Source organism: Mustela nigripes, chromosome 1, assembly GCF_022355385.1.
Source record: "Mustela nigripes isolate SB6536 chromosome 1, MUSNIG.SB6536, whole genome shotgun sequence".
Taxonomy (NCBI): domain Eukaryota; kingdom Metazoa; phylum Chordata; class Mammalia; order Carnivora; family Mustelidae; genus Mustela; species Mustela nigripes.
Genome location: NC_081557.1, coordinates 167,920,960 through 167,940,063, shown reverse-complemented (window position 1 = coordinate 167,940,063; position 19,104 = coordinate 167,920,960). Strand labels below are relative to the sequence as shown.

Below are 19,104 nucleotides of genomic sequence, written 5' to 3'. Positions count from 1 at the left end.
CTTACTTAGTTGTTGAAGTTATTTCTAAATTTTGGATGCTAATTTTTTTTTTTTTTTTTTAACTTTTGTGAAGCAAATGTTAAGATTTGGAATTTCCTCTTGAGAACATTGAGCTTTTTAAGTTGTTTCTCTGCCTAGCTATACAGTTAAAGCTCCACAAGGGGGCATAGTCAAAGTTTTAATTTTGTCAAGATTTCCTCTCCTGGTGCTTGCTTAAAATTATACTATATTTTCAAGTTAAGTTGGAAGTCATTTACTGTGAATCTCTTTTGTAATCACAATGGAGGCCTTTGCATAAAGTGTGAAAAGCAGGACTAGAACTAGAACCAGTCAGTTGTTTTTGTGGTAAGGGAAATCATGAAGAACATGCCTTAAATGTATCAAGATTGTGTAGCTTAAGAATTTTGTACTTATGTACTTACTTCCTTGACGGGAGGAATAAATTGATAAATAATATTGAAAGTAGAGTTCTGAGACCAATTAATAAATGGGAAGCACCCACCAAAACCAAATGTATGAAGACTGTTTTTGTCTCAGTTCAAGGAAGGAATTTCTTAAAACTACTGCTGATTCAAATGGACTAAGTTATCTCATGAAGCTTCCTCTTGACTGGTAGTATTCATGTGGATAATGAATGACCACCAACAGTCCTAGCACTCAGGGCTGGGACACATCTAGCAATTGTCTTACAGAGGCCATTTTTTAATAGGTGAGGAAACTGAGATCCGGATGTTTGGGCCAAGGTAGTTTGTGACGGAAGTAGACCTAGAGTCTAGGCAACTTCCTTTATGTCAGAGTGACCTTAACTATCACATTTGTCCCCTTTTGAGGGTGGAGGAAAGTTAAGGGAAGTTTAAGAGAGGGTTCTTATATAAGGAAGGAAGACCCTCTCAGATATTTTCTGTTTCTAGGTTCACTGATTTCAGTCTTATCTCAGTCCCATCTTGGTTTCTTTAGCACATCAAGATTAATTTTGTAGCATTTGTGACAAATGCTGTACCATTTATTAACTTGACATTCTTCAGGGTATTGACTATGTCCTCTGCATGTCTATTCCTAACTTCCCGCCCTGATTGGTACTCAATAAATATTTGCAATGTGAATGGATACCTACTTAGGAGATTTTGTGAGTGAGAGAAGGTATTTAAAAGAAGACAATCATGAAGAAGAATAAGGTTATATCTGAAAGTAATTCTCACTCAGTTGCTGTTGTTATCTAAACTTGGGCATTGTAATAGGATTAATACCTTGAGTTCTCATCCCATTGCCACCATTTAGAAAATGTGAGCATTGGGCAATTTTTAAATTCTGTGTGCTTCAGTTTGTCTATAAAATCGGTCAACAATAGTACTTTCTCCATGGGGTGTGTGTGTGTGTGTGTGTAGTTGTGTGTATCACTTAGAATATGTCTTTCCCCTATAATCACTATGTAAGGTTAACAGTAAGTTTATTCTTCCTATGTTTTATTATTAATATTAGTATTTGAGGTAGTGAATGTTGTTTTACTGAATTTTTTTGTTTTTTGCAAGGTGGGGTTCAGTTTACTCCTAAATATATTATAATTTGGGCCAGAAGGAAAATATTGGAGTTTATCTAGGGTTTAGCTGTAAATAAGAGTATACTTTTAAAATTATCAATATAAAATTAGAGGAACCAAGCTTGGATAATCTAAAATTATCTCTGGATAACAGTCTTGAGGTGACACAGTCTCTGCACATTTGTAATGTATATCTAAGGAAAATGATGATTTTAGGGAACTTCTGTAGTTCCATTTAGAATCAAGTAATTGTGAGGCTTTTGGGGAAGGATGGTGCCTAAGGGATATTTAAATTTGATAACAAATTTCTCTTATGCTTTTCATTTATAGAAATGCTCATGTGTGTATTTTGTAACCAGAAGGGTATAATCTTTTTAGAAAATTTAAGGGTTGACATCTTTTCAGGCTTTTGTCAAGGTTTTGAGATTCAATGGCAAGGTAGAGAATTTTTTAAGTGGAAATGAAATGAGACAAAAATAGATTCTTCTTTTATTTGGTGTAGATTCTGTCTTGTTCTTTATGAAGGGAAAACTAGGTTTCTTCTAGTAGGAGTCATTTAAAGAATAGAAAGTTAATTTTCAAACACAGAGCGCCAGACCTGATGCTGTTACCATGTCAAAGGAAGCAGTGAATGATGGAAGCAACAGTTCCCGCAGCCCCTGGAAGCAGCGCAGATGGTGGAAACCTCTGAACTGAAACTTGAAAAGACAGCATGAATTTACATGCTGACTCAGCTTGGAAAAAGAGTATGTTTGGAAATACTGCCCACTTTCAGATGTGATTATACAGAAAAATGAGATGGAAGGAGGGAATACTATAAATCCGTCTTAATTATTGTGATGTTTAGGGTTGTACTGGCATGTTGGCTCAGAGCCTGTGTAATTTCTGAGGCTTTTCCCCTTTGGATTACTACTACCTGTAAAACTTCGTGCTCATGTGGAAAGATTCAGATCTATAATATAAAGAGTATTAACCACATTTCTGCTTCCTCTCTCCCCCTTTTCTTTTTTAGACTTGGGAAGATCCCCATCACAAAGATAAGAGTACAGACTGCTGTGGAGATAATGATCCTATTGATGTTTGTGAAATAGGCTCAAAGGTTTGTTTTCTAGACTGTTATTCTATGTGTTTTAGTCTGTTCATGCTGTAAAATCTCCTTTCTCTTCGGGAGGCACCAGTTCTCCAGGTTTCCCCGGGCCTGGCCTATCGATCCCTCTGATACGAGTCCCTTTTTGTATCTTTTTTTCCTTCTCTTACGCTAGGGGTTGGTAAACTGCGGCCCAAGGCAAGTGAAGTATAGTGCACCATCTGTGTCTGTCAGTGACACGGTTATGCCCACGCACTTATGTATTGTCTGTGGCTGCTTTGGTCCCGAGGTTGAGGAGTGGCAGCAGAGACTGTACCATCTGCGAAGTCTAACATAACTACTGTCTGACTTTTTATAGAAAAACTTTGCTGAGTCCTGTCTTCAGCTTCGTTAGCCGTTATTCAGACAGGATATTCAATACTGAATAAAGCCAACTCGGACTCTTGATTTTTTTTTTGTTTTGTTTTGTTTTCATTTTGTTTTGCTTTGCTTTATTTTCCTTCACAGATACTAGTTGTTGTTGTTGTTGTTGTTGTTGTTGTTTTTAATAAAAGTTTGTGGCAACCCTAAATTGAATAGTTCTATTGGCACCATTTTTCCAACATCTGCTCACTTTGTGTCCCTAAGTCACATTTTGATTTTTTTTTTTTTTTATAAATGTTCAGTTAGCCACATACAATGCTAGGGAGGGCTTGTGTTGTGATGAGCACTGGGTGTTATATGCACTCTTGATTTTGTGTCTGCTTCCAGGTTGCCAAGACCTACTCAGGAAGAACAAAACCTACAAGTTCATAGGTTGCTGCTACTTAGAGAATTCTTTGTGTTTGGGGTACTTTTTCTATTTTCTGCTGCATTTATTACTAATAATTGTTGTTCCCTGTAGACATTCGACTCCTGGCACTTCGTTTTCACTTAACAGCAGAACATTTTGTCTTTAAATTTTGTTGAGCCCATAGGAACCAACAGATAAGAGCTCCCTCATCTCTTCATTTTGGACTACCAAACTACCAGGGTTTACAAACATTATTTCTTGCCTTTCTTTCTTTCTTTTTTAAAAAAGATTTTATTTATTTATTTGACAGAGGTCACAAGTAGGCAGAGAGGCAGGCAGAGAGAGAGGAGGAAGCAGGCTCCCTGCCGAGCAGAGAGCCCGATGCGGGGCTCGATCCCAGGACCCTGGGATCAGGACCTGAACTGAAGGCAGAGGCTTAACCCACTGAGCCACCCAGGCACCCCTCTTGCCTTTCTTCTCTTATTGTGAGAACTTTCTTAGGTAAGACCTGGGGTTCTACCTGTGCTCTAGATCTTGTCCCTTCCTGACTCATGAAACACAGGATTTTCTCATCCTTTCCCTGTTCTCTATTCACAACTTCTCTTTCTTTATTGACCTCCTCCCCTGTGCCTTCTTTCCCTTCACCTGAAGACTCATAAAAAGAGTTTTCAACACTCATCTGCATCTCCTACTTTCCACTTAATGTTCAACCTATTTCAAAATTGTTTACATGCCCCCAGCATTTCCATGAACTGCTTTCAAGAAAGGTCCCTGCTGGGGCACCTGGGTGGCTCAGTGGGCTGGGCCTCTGCCTTCAGCTCAGGTCATGATCCCAGGTCCTGGGATCAAGCCCCACATCCAAGCTCCTGCTTGGCCAGGAGCCTGTTTCCTCCTCTCTCTCTGCCTGCCTCTCTGCCTGCTTGTGATCTCTCTCTGTCAAATGAATAAGTAAAATCTTTACAAAAAAAAAAAAAAGAAGAAGAAGAAAGGTCCCTGCTAACGTTTTTTTAGCCAAATCCTTCAGGCTTATTTCGTAGACTTTGTCTAACTTGAACTTACCATGATATTTTATACTGTTCAGTCTGTCTTCCTTCTTGAAACAGTCTCCTCACTTGACTTTGCTTATATCATACTATCTTGGTTGTCCTCTAATTCTCCTTCTTTCTGGTTTGCTTTTAAGTCCTTCTCTCTAATTCTCAACTATTGTTTGGCTTGAGGGTTGTGCATTTGTTCAGCTCTTCTCTAATTGTATTTCCCTTGATTTTTCTTCCCTGGGAACAGTTTTTCTTATTTTTGCCTACTTTCGTTTTTATCTTTGACCCAAATTCAATATTTAGGACTTTTTTCTTTCTCTCAGTAATATTTATTGTTCAAGAAAAGTGTAGTTATGTTATGGAAATAAAATCAAGCATAAAACCTTCCCTCATACTCCTCCTATCCCAATAAATCATACAGTTTTTTTAAAAGTTTTTTTTTTTTTAGTTATTTGACAGAGAACACAGGCAGGGGGAGAAACAGGGAGAGAAAGAGAGAGGGAGAAGCAGGCTCCCCACTGAACAGGAAGCCAGATGTGGGGCTCAATCTCAGGACCCTGAGATCATGACCTGAGCCAAAGGCAGATGCTTAGCTGAGCCACCCGGGCTTCTAATCATACAATTTTTATCTTTCCATGCATTCTTCTTCTTGGGGTAAGTATGTAAATATTTTTATTTTGTTGGACATTTTTTCCAGTTTATTTTCTGTTATACAGTTAATATAGTTAAAGGTTTTCCTGAATATAGCTTTTCCTTTTTACTTTCTTTTGGTAGAACTTGATATGGGAGGCAGGGTTTCTAGAATGGCCTCTCAAAGATGTCTGCCCTAATCCTGGAATCTATGAATATGGTAATATCTCATTCTCTTGGTTATATTATTTTACATAGCAGTTTAAAGAAGTATTCTCCTGGATTTTCCATGCAGATCCAGTATAATTAAATGAGCCCTTAAAAGTAAGGAGCTTAGTCTTACTGCTGGCAGAAGAGGAACTTGGAGGTTCAAAGTGTGAGAAGGACTGATATTCCATTGCTGGTTTGAAGATGGAGGTGGGGATGTATGAAAAGGAATGCAGTTGGTTTCTAGTTGCCTAGAGCAGTCCCTAGTTGACAGCCAGCAAGTTAATGGGGACCTCAGTCTTACAAGTACAAGGAACCAAATTTAGGTGGATTCATTTTTAGAACCTTTAGATCAGATTCCAGCCTCTACAACACCTTGATTTTGGTCTTGTCAGGTAGTAAGCAGAGAATGTAGCCATGTTGTACTTGGAATTTAGAAGACCCATGGAAACTATGAGACAATAAATTTACATTGTTTTAAGGCTGTAGGTCTGTCATAGTTCATGACAGTAGATATATGGTATAACAGGCTTTAAGCGGTTTACTTTCCATGGTTTCCTTATATTGTTTGGGCCCAACTGCAGTTTTAGCTCATTCAAGTTGAGAATTAGCATAGAACTTTTATTGTAGACCACTGTTCTCTTCTGCTCATACCAGGCCCCTGAGAAGTTAGCAGTTGACTGGTGTGAGCTGTTAAATACATGTAGAGCCCAGAGAGAAAAAAGTAATAATATTTGTAGGAGACCTTTTATGTTCTAGTTCATGTTGTAGCCTTTGCTCTTCACTTCAAGGAATAAGTGATATAATCTCCCTTTCACTGTTGAGAAACCAAGTTCTAACATAATGGTGGGAAATTATTTGCCTAATATCACCTTTAGAAATGGTGAATAAAGAATTCAGCTTCATAATAATTAAGACTTAAAAATCCTCTCTTTTGAAATCTTTACATAATAGCTAGAAAAGTGGTAAGAACCCTAGTCTGATTCTGCCTAAAACCTTTGAGGCACACCTACATTGTTTTAGAATCTCAACTCATTTTTCAGTGGTAGACCCTGCTGGACACAGTAGTTTCCTGGGAAGGGTAGATTGATAGTTTTATAATTAACCTGGAAAAGTAGATTTCATCTTATAGCCAGTACAGTTTATTCCTTTAGTTAATGAGACCTGAAGTACCATTAAGTAAATATGAAGTAAGTGTTAATCACCATCTAAAGAACAGTTTGGTTGTTGTTGGTACAGTGCTCCTTTTTTTGTGTCTGGCTGTGTGAAGAGTCCTTCAATCATCTGTAAGGAACATAATGGGAGAAAGCGTCTTTGAACACTATGTTGTAAATGGACAGAGGGAAGGGAGCAAAGTCTTGAAAGTTGATAATTTAGAACCACATATGTAGAAATTTTTAAGGTTGTTGAAATTCCTTGAGGGATTATGTGTTATTCAGTTGGTAGTCTAACACTATGTGCTCTGCCTACATTTGTTGAATTGATTTAGAGTATATTGTAGAAAGTTCATAAGAATTTTACCATTTGTTCTTAAGTTCTTATTCTGAGTTTTTGGTTTGTCTGAGAGTTTCCTTTCCAGTCTTTAAAGGAATTATAGCAAGACAGTGGTTTGTCTAATCCCTTTCTGTTGCTTATGAGATCGGAGCACTTGTATCATTCTGATAAAATTTGGTAACCCCCAGACATGCTTCCTATTAGCCCTTGTAACCATAAACATCTCAAATCTTCTCTTATGTTGTATGAAATTTCAAAGTAAATTATTAATTTTTGTAAATAAAAATAAAACAATTTGGGGCACCTGGGTGGTTCAGTGGGTTAAGCCTCTGCCTTTGGCTCAGGTCATGATTCCAGGGTCCTGGGATCGAGCCCCACATCAGATTCTCTGCTCAGCAGGGAGCCTGCTTCCTCCTCTCTCTCTGCCTGCCTCTCTGCCTACTTGTGATCTCTCTCTGTCAAATAAATAAATAAAATCTTAAAAAAAAAAAAAACAATTTGTATTGCGCTTTTAAAAACTATACATCTGGGGCGCCTGGGTGGCTCAGTGGGTTAAGCCGCTGCCTTCGGCTCGGGTCATGATCTCGGGGTCTTGGGATCGAGTCCCGCATCGGGCTCTCTGCTCAGCGGGGAGCCTGCTTCCTTCTCTCTCTGCCTGCCTCTCAGTGTACTTGTGATTTCTCTCTGTCAAATAAATAAAAAAAAAAAAAAAAACAACAACTATACATCTGATACGACACCCCTACCACCAAAGTCTTCTGTAGGGTCTTCATTGGACCTGTTGACATTTTAGATGGATAATTCTTTTATAGGAGATGGTTCTGTTCGGCATCCTTGGCCTCTTCCCACTAGATGCTAGAAATACCTCCCCATTTTTGACAATCAAAAATGTTTCCAGACATTGCCAGGTAGTCTGTAGAGGGCAAAAATTGCCTCTGGTTGGGAACCCGTGATCTAGTTTATCGCTGAGTTATCCATTGTGTCCAGCCTTACACTGGTAATTATGTAGAAACTTCAGATTTGAACATTTTTGTTTTATAAAGGATCTCCTGGCATGAGGTGTGTAAGTCTCCCTAGTAAGACTGGAAACCTTTGAGAACCGGCTTCTTTCTTTCTATTGAATAGTGTTTAAATGGTGGTGAGTAGTAGAGCGTAAACATGTCAGTCTGGTTAATATAATTGTGCATATTTCCCTAAAAGTAAGATTTTACTTTATAAAGTCACACTAATCTTTTGTGTAATTAGTTACAACTAATTACAGATTCATGTAGATTTATATTAAGATTTTAGATTCATTTTGCAAATGTTCTGAAAGGATTTATTTGACTTCATGGTTTCAGATCTGTTTTTTTTCTTTTTCCTCTCAAATTTCAAGACGCAAAGTGACTTTTCTTTTGTATACCTTGCTTTCCAAATGTAAAAGCTGCTTTTTGAGTCATGAAGGAATTTGTTCCAAAGCATGTGTTCAAATTTTGGCTTGCAGTAAATTCTGTAGAGCAAACCAAACCTTTAAAAATAAAAGGATATAGAAAGGATGCATGCATATAAACCTGTCATTGGCAACTTGAGGGAACCACTGAAATAACTTTCTTTAACACATGGAACATCTGCTTCAACATCATGCAGTTTCTTGATTTCCTTTAAAATCTTTTTAAAGCATTTTGTGAAACCTTTTTTAATCGGTATTTTAACTTGTTAATTCTTTTACTGTCACTCATCATCTTCTTAAGGCTATACTCTAATATGTTAAAAATTTACTTTTCAGTAGTAACTGATAAATGTGGTTTCCAAAAAAGCAATTTAGAAGGATTTTCAGGTCTCTTTTTTATCCCCAAGCAGCAGAAGCAAGCTTTAAAGTATGTAATGATATATATGGCTTTATTTTCTGTTTAGGATGAGTTTCTAGGCCTAGTACATTAAATTTCAAGATATATAAATAACTTCAGTTTCCAAAAAGGGATCAAGAAACTTAATTCTAAAAGGGAATTCTATCATGAAAGGCTTTATGACTGTTTTAAAATTATCTTTAATTTTTAAAGCTTTATTAAGTTTCAGTCTATAGTGTTTTTAATCTTTCACATGGGCTTTTATAATGTATGAGTAAATTTCCAAAACCTTGCAAATGCTGAATTTCTTTTTTCTTTAAAGGTTCTTTCTTGTGGAGAGATTATTCATGTCAAGATCCTTGGAATTTTGGCTCTTATTGATCAGGGTGAAACAGATTGGAAAATAATTGCTATCAATGTGAATGATCCCGAAGCCTCAAAGTTTCATGGTAAGTCTGTAACTTTCCAGAAATAGAAGTAAATTAGTATGTCATTGGAATTCTTAGATTTTAAAAGGGTCTCATCTGAAATACAATGTATATATTTGGGAGTTAAATTTGTGTGTTTTGTTTTGTTATTCAGTCTCCATCCACAGAATGTAAAGGGTAGTCAGTTATGATTGTGTCTGAGTTGGGTCATAAAAAGAGAGAAAAGGATATCGGAGAACAGGTGGTACTTCAGACTAAGAAAGTGCACACTACGGGGTTCCCTTCTCCTTCCCTCCTCCCTCCCTCCCTCCCTGCCTTTCCCATCCTCCCCCCACCCCCTCCCACCCCCGCCTTTAAATCTCTGTTTTGTGCATTTGGGTAACAGGAAGAAAACTAAGGGAGTAGTGTTGATCAAAGATATAATCTGTGCAAAAATGGGGGGAAAGGTAACTGCTCTTTGACAAAATTTTGATGTCCCAGAAATAGCTTGGTATGATAAAGAGTTGACTTTCTTTGGAGTTGGACAGACCTCAATTTGAGTTCTTTGCTACTTCCTGCCTGAGGGACTTTGGGTAGATCATTTAACCCCTTTCAAATTCAGGTTTGTCACCTATAAAGGGAGGGAGTTCTACCTACTTGTGAGCTTACTGACAGTAAGAGATGATTTACTAAAAGCATCTGACTGTCATGTATTGACTGTTAAAAATATGGCCACTATTATTATTCTTTGACTTTTTCCCCCCTATTTATCTACCTTTTTTTCTTTCAGTTTCATTCTTTTTCAGGTTCCTGGTTCCCTTTAGACTTCAGTTCTTATCTGGAAAATACATCATTTCTGAATTGACTGAAATTCATTGACACTTCATGTGTTAACCTCTCTTAATTTATGTGCATTTAAAAACCTTTCCTTGTGCATGGAACAGCCAGAGATTTTATGCCATTCTTGCATGTAATTGAGAAAAGAAAGGGTCTGGTGAGGGGAAGTACAAGTAACCTCAGGGGCAATACTAAAGCAGAAAAACTACAATTAAAATATGAGACTTGAGTCCATAACCATATATATTTCTTGTCCGTCTTACTACTTTACCTGGGTTTCTTTATTGCCATATTTCTCATGGATACGTATGTGAGAAGAGGAAAATACACAGTTAACATTTTTTAATAGGTTAACTGCTGCTCAGTTGAGAACTGGTAATATAATGGTGCAACAGCACAGCCAAAACAAACCCACTAACTAATCAATTTGTGATTTGACACCCTGAAGTCATGAAACTCTGCTAAGGGATTCCCCCTTGAAACTGGAGAGGCTGAAAGCCTGAATGAAATTATTTGTTAGGTGGAATACACTCTACTTTAGCCCAGTCTTGTTGTGGATACAATTTAACTTTTTAAACTCTCCGCATATGCAAAGCATTGTACCTGTTCTAGTGCATATTACTATTCTTAATCTAAAAGGTGCTCCAGGGATTTAAATAATTTGCCCAAGTTTGCACATCCATTAAATAGTACAACCATGATTTGAACTCATTTTTGATTATAGTGTCCATTGTCTACCTCTAGTACTGTATGAAGCAGTTCATACTTGATTATAGTAATACGGGTTTTCTAACTAGCAGGATTGAAACCAGATTACATAAGGCTAAGTACCGTACCTCCTTCTTGAATTCCCCAAGAATTAGAATGAAAAATTTTAACTCTCTTTTAACTTTAATTCTGCTTGTATCTTGAATGGAGATGACTATGCGCTTTGGCATCTTCTGAATTTTTTTAGTGTATGCTTATACAAAAAGACATGCAGAAATACTGAAATTTACTTAGGTTGAGCTGACATCAGACTAGAATAATTACAAGAACTGGTTTTGAAAGAAAAAAGGACTTTTTTTCCATTCCACCAGAAGAAACACATATCCTCATAAAAAAATAGAAGAGTGCTTCTTCAAAATACATTTTAAAAATCCTAAAATTAAAAGATTGGATGAGTGTTATTGACATACTTTGCTCTGAAGTGGTATGCTTACATTTGTTTTGTATTTATTTCCTGAAGGAGTAAAGTATACAGAGGGAAAATGGGTATTACTTACTTGAAGGATATTTGTATAGTGTTCACTCTGGATAATACCTGAAATAATAACTCTTATATATCTAGAGTTTGTAAAGTAAGTTTTGTAGTTTTAGGAGTTGTGTTTTCTTCTATTACTTCTCATTCTTTTTACCTTCACATTATTGTAATGGATTCTACATATCTTTTTTGAATTTTCTTTTCTTTCTTATTTTACAATGACCCAAGGAATAGATGCAGGTACAAAGTAAAAGGCTGAAAAAACTGTAGTATTAATTTTTTAAAAAATAATGAATCATGGAATACTGGATACCCTACAGAGGAGCCTTTATTTTTAATTCAAACTCAAGTTTTGATTTATGTTTACTATGTCTCCAAACATTATCCAATGTTCTCTCAACTATTTCAGACAAAAGAAGAGTTGTTGTTGTCCTGCTGCTTAAGCAAATGTTAATGGACAGATACCCTTTTTTTTTTTTAAGATTCTATTTATTTGACAGAGAGAGAGAAATCACAAGTAGACAGAGAGGCAGGCAGAGAGAGAGAGAGGGGAGGAAGCAGGCTCTCTGCGGAGCAGAGAGCCCGATCTGGGGCTTGTGGGGCTTGTGGTGTGGGGCTTGATCCCAGGACCTTGGGATCATGACCTGAGCCGAAGGCAGAGGCTTTAACCAACTGAGCGACCCAGGCGCCCCTGGACAGAAACCATTCTTAAGCTTAACTTTTTTCTTTATTACTTAGCCTGGTGTTGTCTGTGTTTTCATTAACACCTATTAAAGGGGGGTGGGCATTAGAGGGGATGAGAACGGAGAGATGCTCAGGAATTGCAGACGTTGAAAGCTTTCTAAATTTGTGAAGGAATTTTTTAGAAGATCATTTTATGTGATTTAATTATACTGTTTTATAGCTTTCTCTTATAACAATTAATCTATCTTCTAAAGGCACCTAACTTATAATTCAACAGGAGCTTAAGTATTATAAGCACATAACTTATTTTATATGATGTTACAGGTTAAAAATAGAACTTCTGCAGGGGAGGGGGGACCCTAGCATTTCTTGATTTCGAGATGAGATGAAATGCCTATTGTAACAACCTATGATCTTATTACAGTAAGATAAAAATGTATATTTGGTGTCATGATTAAATATTAACTAGCAAAAATATTAGCTAACAGATATTAAAAATTTTTGCTGTTCTGTCTCTACATCTTTGAAAATTAACAATATATAATCTTCAGTTTGGCAATATGTTTAAAAATTTTTAATGTGTCCCTTTTAAAATTAAAACAAAGGATTGTGGATGGTATTTTTAATTATAAAAATAATCATATACTTTGAAATAAAAACTCAGAAGTATAAAAGAAAGGTATATGAAATAAAAAGTAAAATTCTCCTTCCCACTTCTCATCCCCTGTCTGACTTCTCATCTCTTCCTCCCCATGTTTTTAGTTCTCCTGAGTGGTTGCTTCTCTACTCAAAGCATTGTACTTAAACCTCTCTTAATTTATGTTTTTTCCCTTTTGACTCCGGTTGCTCCTTTGAAAACCAAAGGAATTTAACTTCTTAAACATTTGAATTTTGTTACCATATTTTTGTCTTCGATTATCTTAATAACTCTAAGCATTATACGTTAAGCTCTATTTATTGCTTCATTAATTTTGAACAGTAACGTGGTTGCTGTATAGAACTAGGGCATTGAGGTTTCTGTGTTATTTCTTTCTTTTTTACAGACCAGCTTCTCTGAACTGTATGTTAGCTCTGTATGTCTAAATTTATAATGTTTAAATTCTGTTCTTTAACTGTTTTTTTATGTTTGACATCTTGAATCTGAAAATTGAAAAATAACAACTAGCATTTACAGTCTTTATGTGAATATTAGTTACCTCCTTTCTCATACTTCTTATTGAAAGACTAGTTATGGACATGAGAGAACAGCTTGCCACACAGCGATCATCACAAGGCTCTTTCAACTGCCCTGGCTTAATAGTTCTGTTTTTTCTTAGATTCTTTCATATCCTCTTTTTTTGTTTTCCATTTTTATTGTTGGCCAGTATACATTTCCCAGAATTCTTTAAAGAAAATGCATGGAAGATTGATTCTGAGTCCATACATGTTAGAGATGTCTTTTTTGGTCACTTTCTTCTTAAATAACTTTGATGTATAATGCTGTAACTTTAAATATAAATTAGTATATATGAATTGATATTTTTAATCACAAAGGAGTAAATGATTGTATGACTGTTTAAATATTTGTTGTCTGTATACTTCTTGGCATTTTTATTAGATGGATCAACAGGAAAGATTAAAACCATGTAGGAAAGAGTAACTATCTGGAATTTTTAAAATTCTTTAGTTTTCTGAGGATTTGTGTAATGCAGAAATTGATAGAGAATTTTTTAATTACCTTTTACACACTTTCATTGTTACTTAGACAATTATAAAAACAAATCCTTATTAATTTTCACTACTTTAAGAAAAAGAAGCTGTTTTTGACATGATCAGTGCCTATTTTTTCTTTTTTGAAAACAGAGAAGTCTGTTTTAATTTATAGACAGTATGTCCTTCCACATTTTCATATATATTTTAAAAATTAATTTATTTTTTGCTTTATTAATTTGTTGAATTATGATTCTGCCAGGACGTTTTAGGGTGGTTTTATTATGAAGGAACTTTTTTGATCCAAATGAATGTATGTACAAACTTTGGTAGACTATAATAGCCTCTTCTAATATTTATAGTTTTTAATTTTGACGTGACTAATTTGAAACTAGCCATTGCATCAGAGAACGTATTTCAATTAGAAAGAAGCTGCGGTTGCTGGCTGTAGTTCTGTAACTTTAATCTTATTATTTGAATCTTCCAAGTTTTGCCTTCTGAAACTAGAGTAGCCACTGTGAAAATCTAAAAATAGTCTAAATAACATTTAAAAAACAAATTCTTTGTACTCCCTGATAGAAAATTGCTCACTTTGGCTAGCTCATTAACACCTGAAGAGCACTAAGACCATTTAATACACTGTAATTAGGTTCCAGGCTCTAATGCTCATAATGGTACCTTAATGGCCTGAAAGAGTTAAAAAGACTCCCAGGGCTCCTAAATTGTTACTAGAGAATGCCTTGGCCATTAGAGATAATAGCGCTTGGTTATGAAATAAACAAGTTCGGAGCTTTTTAAAAAGATTGAAAAGCTAGGGCATGTGTAATTTCTCTTTTGGTTAAATTAACCACCTTCTGTAATGTAGAGCTTCACATATTCTCCAAACAGATGTTTGAGCCTCTTCAGACCTGCCAGTGATGCCTGAGGACCTTATGTCAGGTGAAGTAACGTATTAGGAATTAATATAGGCCCAGAAGCCACTTCAACTTTCAGAGTGTTAAATGAAAACTATTGTTAGTTCTCCTCTTTATTTAAATGTTGCTCGTGCAGTGATATTGCAGTTTTATAAAATGAAAAATTAGAAAAAAAATTGAAATCAGAACAACTATGTTGATACAGATACATTCTGGAATTAATAAACTGCATGAGTGAAAAAGGGATTATTTAAAATGAGGCAGTTGAAAAATTTTCAAAGGCAGGCATCATACTTGTCTTAGAATTATCATAATGTATATGTATTTGATATACGTACAGTTTCAGCTTACATGTAGAAAAATTTAAAAGTCAGGGTGCCTGGGTGGCTCAGTTGGTTAAGCAACTGCCTTTGGCTCAAGTCATGATCCCGGAGTCCCGGAATCGAGTCCCGCATTGGGCTCCCTGCTCAGCAAGGAGTCTGCTTCTCCCTCTGACCTTCTCCCCTCTCATGCTCTCTTTCTCTCTGTCAAATAAATAAATAAAATCTTTTAAAAAAAGAAAAATTTTAAAGTCAAATAAAACTACGTGGTTCCCTTATGTCTTTCAAGACAGTAATAAACATGTGAAAACCAAATCTGTTTGGCTCAAATTTTCATTTTCTAAATGAACGTCTAGTGTCCCTGCAATTATTATTTTAAAAATAAGCAAATTAACATGGTGTTTGATTTCATTACTTTCTAAAACACAATTTAATACTGTTATTAGGGGAGAAATAGAGAATAGCATAGAACTCTTAAAGGAGAAAATTTGTGTTAACCTTTATAACCAGAAAGAATAGAGTTCAGTTTGCTTTTCTGTGCATGTACTCTTTGGCACAAAAGAGAACTAGCATGTCACCGTTGTCATCCCCAAAACTCTAATATTTCTGCAACAATTCCTGCATGTTTAGTAACTATGCTGAGTTCTTCTGTGGACTATCTGTCTGATGTTTACACAAGCTCAACCAAAATGTGATAGTGTCCCCTCCCCCCAACTTTGTTTTTCAGAGTAAGAAACTGAGGCACTGCTGTGGGGTTAGGGGTGGTTTGTAACTTGTCTAACGTCATACAGGGAGCCACTGGAAACCATTTGGTTTCCAGAGCCCATGCTCTTCACTACATCTCACCACCCCTCTGAAAACTAGTGGGGTAATTAGATGTATCCCTAGCCTTGGACAGTGTTGCTTTCTGGGAGTACTGACCATTGGCTCTTAAATAATTTTGGCATCAGTGGGATACTTGTGATACTTGTGATACTTGTGATACTTAGAGGTCCCGGGAAAAAGATGGCTTTTTTTGATCTTCATTCCTCGGATTTCATTAATTGGCATACCTTAATAGGCATGGGTATATAAGGATGGGGTTAGGAGGGGGCAGTTTGAGGAACGGGGATGAATTGAGTGAAATGTACTATAATTAAGAATAGAATTAAATTACTAGGAACCTCTTACTTCTTTTTGAAATCTTGATGTCTTCCATTGCTTTTTAAGTTTCAGTCATATTCCTGTGATGTGTTGGAAGAGTAGGGGAGGCCTAAATTCTAAAATCCTCTCTTGTGTAAGTTACTGACCTTGGAAACATCATGTAACTCCTGGAAGCTTTAGTTTCTTCATCTCTAAAAGTGCAGGATTGATTCTCTAATGGGAAAAACCCTAGGGATCATTTACCAATCTCTAAATTTTGGTTGTTCTAGGAAATATTTTTAATTCATTATTTTCAGCCTCTTTTAAAGTAGAAACACCTAAATAATCTTCAAAGATAATGGTGAAGGAAACAGTTTAAATTAAAGGATTGCGAGGTAGATCTCTTCGGGACATTGACACTTTTTTTTTTTTTTTTTTTTTTGAAATATTTTATTTGTTTATTTGAAAGAGAGAGAGCACATGCCAAGCAGGGGGCAGAGCAGTGGGAGAAGGAGAAGCAGACTGTGCACTGAGCAGGGAGCTTCAACTCCAGGCCCCTGAGATCAGGACCTCAGCTGAAGGCAGACACTTAACCCACTGAGCCACCCAGGTGCCTGGCAAATCTTACGCTAAGGTAACTTTTAGATGATGGAGCTGGAACTTCATTGGAGGGCTTTGCAACCCAAAACCCGAATATTTAGCCACTTTGCTATATGCTTCAAATTAAAATTAGATTAGAAAAAATTTGAATTTCTGCTATGTACAAGGCATCTAGATAGTTTTTATTTTACTGATCATACAAAGTTTCTTGTGAAATGGCAATGAATATTTTCGGGAAAAAGATCTACCAGCTCTTTTCCAGGAGGTTTTTCTGATACAGTACAAATAGGCCTCTGTGTAGAATTACCTTGTTTGGTATGACTTTTTTTGATGTATGTTAATTTCCATTATTTTTCTTGATATTAATATATTCTAGTACAGGTGTTGATAAGAGTAGAATTGGTAGAAAAGGGTAACGGAGAAGGAAAAGTCAACAAAATGAGGGTTGCTGTCTCAGTCTGTGCTATGAAGCCTGGATGCATAGAGCAGTGTGAAAAAAAAGTCTGAATCAGAGATCTGAGTTAGATCTAACAGAAACTATTCAGACTATTAATTCACTGAGCTCTAGCTCAGTTTGTGATAGTTAGTAGTAGATAGTAGTTAGAGGCTAGAAACTCTAGCCTCTGTTTGTGATGCAGAAAATACAGCACGTGTTATGGAATGGAACTGTTGTTTCTTGTGAATGTTTCTAAGAAATCATTAGAAACATATGTTCTTGCTTCCCATGGATTTTGTTTAGAGACCACTTGTGCACATGCTAAGCTCTGTGAGTGCAGCAGCTCTGGAATTGGAAGGAGAGCTTTGTGCATTTGCATCATTTCCTTTGGTAAAGTCTCATAGAATTGGAAACTCTTTTTCCTTTCTTTCTTTCTTCCTCTCTTTTTTTTTTTTTTTTTAAATCCTCCCTGGACAAAATTTCAAGCATGTGACCATTTCCTAATGTTTTTTCTCTTTTAAATAATGTGAACAAAGATATGGCATTACATTTGTGTTACTGATTTTTATCTAAAAATAAAAACAAAAAAATCCTCAGCTGATTATATGCTTCCTTCCCTTCATGGTTTGGTTTGGTGGAAATAAACCAGATAAAACCAGCGTTTTAATTTTTTTTCTCCAGATTTTCTTCATGGAAGTACAGGTGATTCTTAGTTTGGGGATGTGGATAGGAAGTAAGAAATGTGCATCTGTATGTGTAGTTTGATAAAGCTCCTTGGGTGATCTTCTAGATTTATCCAAGTAGAGAATCATTCTATTAGCTGATCCTCTGCTGGTTGGATATTCAGGTCTTGAAATCTAGAATAATTGATAGTAGATTTGGTATACATTTAAGTAGGAGATGTAATCACCTAATCAAATTTGGGGCTATCCCTCCCCCGCCACACACACCTACAGCTGTTACCCTAGATTTAAAGCTATTGAGGTTGTTACTCTGATCCTGAGCAGATTTTGTAACCCCAGTTTCCTAATTTGTATGAAGGACATAAATAATACCTAATCTACAAATTTTGAAACTTCAATGACAAACTATTACCAAGCATTTAAAAAATTTGTTTTGCCAATCTGATAGATGAAAAATGGTATCTTCATTTAACTTTGCATTATTCTACTTAGTGCTGGGATAGAAGTCTTTTTCATTTATTTATTAGCTATTATTTGTATCTTCCTTTCTGTGAATTGCCTATGCATATTGCTCACCATTTTTCTGTTTTCGTTTTTTCTAATTTTAAAATTTTTTAATTAACATATAATGTATTATTAGACCCAGGGGCACAGGTGTGTGAATCTCCAGGTTTACACAGTTCACAGCACTCACCATAGCACATACCCTCCCCAATATCCATAACCCTACCACCCTTTCCCTACTCTCTTCCCCCCAGCAACTCTCAGTTTGTTTTATGAGATTAAGAGTCTCTTAGGGTTTGTCTCCCTACCGATCCCATCTTGTTTCATTTATTCCTTTCCTACCCCATAAGCCCGCCACGTTGCCTTTCAACTTTCTCAGGTCATATGATAATTGTCTTTCTCTGATTGACTTATTTCACTAATCATAATACCCTCTAGTTCCATCCACATGGTCACAAATGGCAAGATTTCATTTCTTTTGATGGCTGCATAGTATTCCATTGTGTGTGTGTGTGTGTGTGTGTGTGTATGTGTGTGTATATACACACATATACATATATATATATATATACACACACACATACACACACACCACATCTTCTTTATCCATTCATCTTTAATGGACATCTAGGTTCTTTCCAAAGTTTGGCTATTGTAGACATTGCTGCTATAAATATTTGGGTGCATGTGCCCCTTTGGATCACTGCATTTGTATCTTTAGGGTAAGTACCCAGTAGTGCAACTGCTGGGTCATAGGATAGCTCCATTTTCAACTTTTTGAGGAACCTCCATGCTGTTTTCCAGAGTGGCTGCACTAGCTTGCATTCCCACCAACAGTGTAGGAGGGTTCCCCTTTCTCCACATCCTCGCCAGCATCTGTCATTTCCTGACTTGTTAATTTTAGCCATTCTGACTGGTGTGAGGTGGTATCTCACTGTGATTTTGATTTGTATTTCTCTGATGCCAAGAGATGTGGAACACTTTTTCATGTGTCCGTTGGCCATCTGGATGTCTTTGCAAAAATGTCGGTTCATGTCCTCTGCCCATTTCATGATTGGATTATTTGTTCTTTGGGTGT

General features: G+C 36.3%; 1 protein-coding gene across 5 annotated transcripts in view; it reads left to right on the top strand.

The window, feature by feature from the left end:
* The window catches only part of PPA2 (inorganic pyrophosphatase 2), an 87,379-nt gene that overhangs the window by 27,405 nt on the left and 40,870 nt on the right, over positions 1-19,104 (top strand). For all 5 annotated transcript variants that reach the window (XM_059394954.1, XM_059394972.1, XM_059394983.1 and 2 more), the window contains 2 exons: positions 2,550-2,636; positions 8,910-9,036. In XM_059394954.1, the coding sequence (XP_059250937.1) occupies positions 2,550-2,636; positions 8,910-9,036 (214 nt within the window). The remainder of the gene's footprint in view (positions 1-2,549; positions 2,637-8,909; positions 9,037-19,104) is intronic.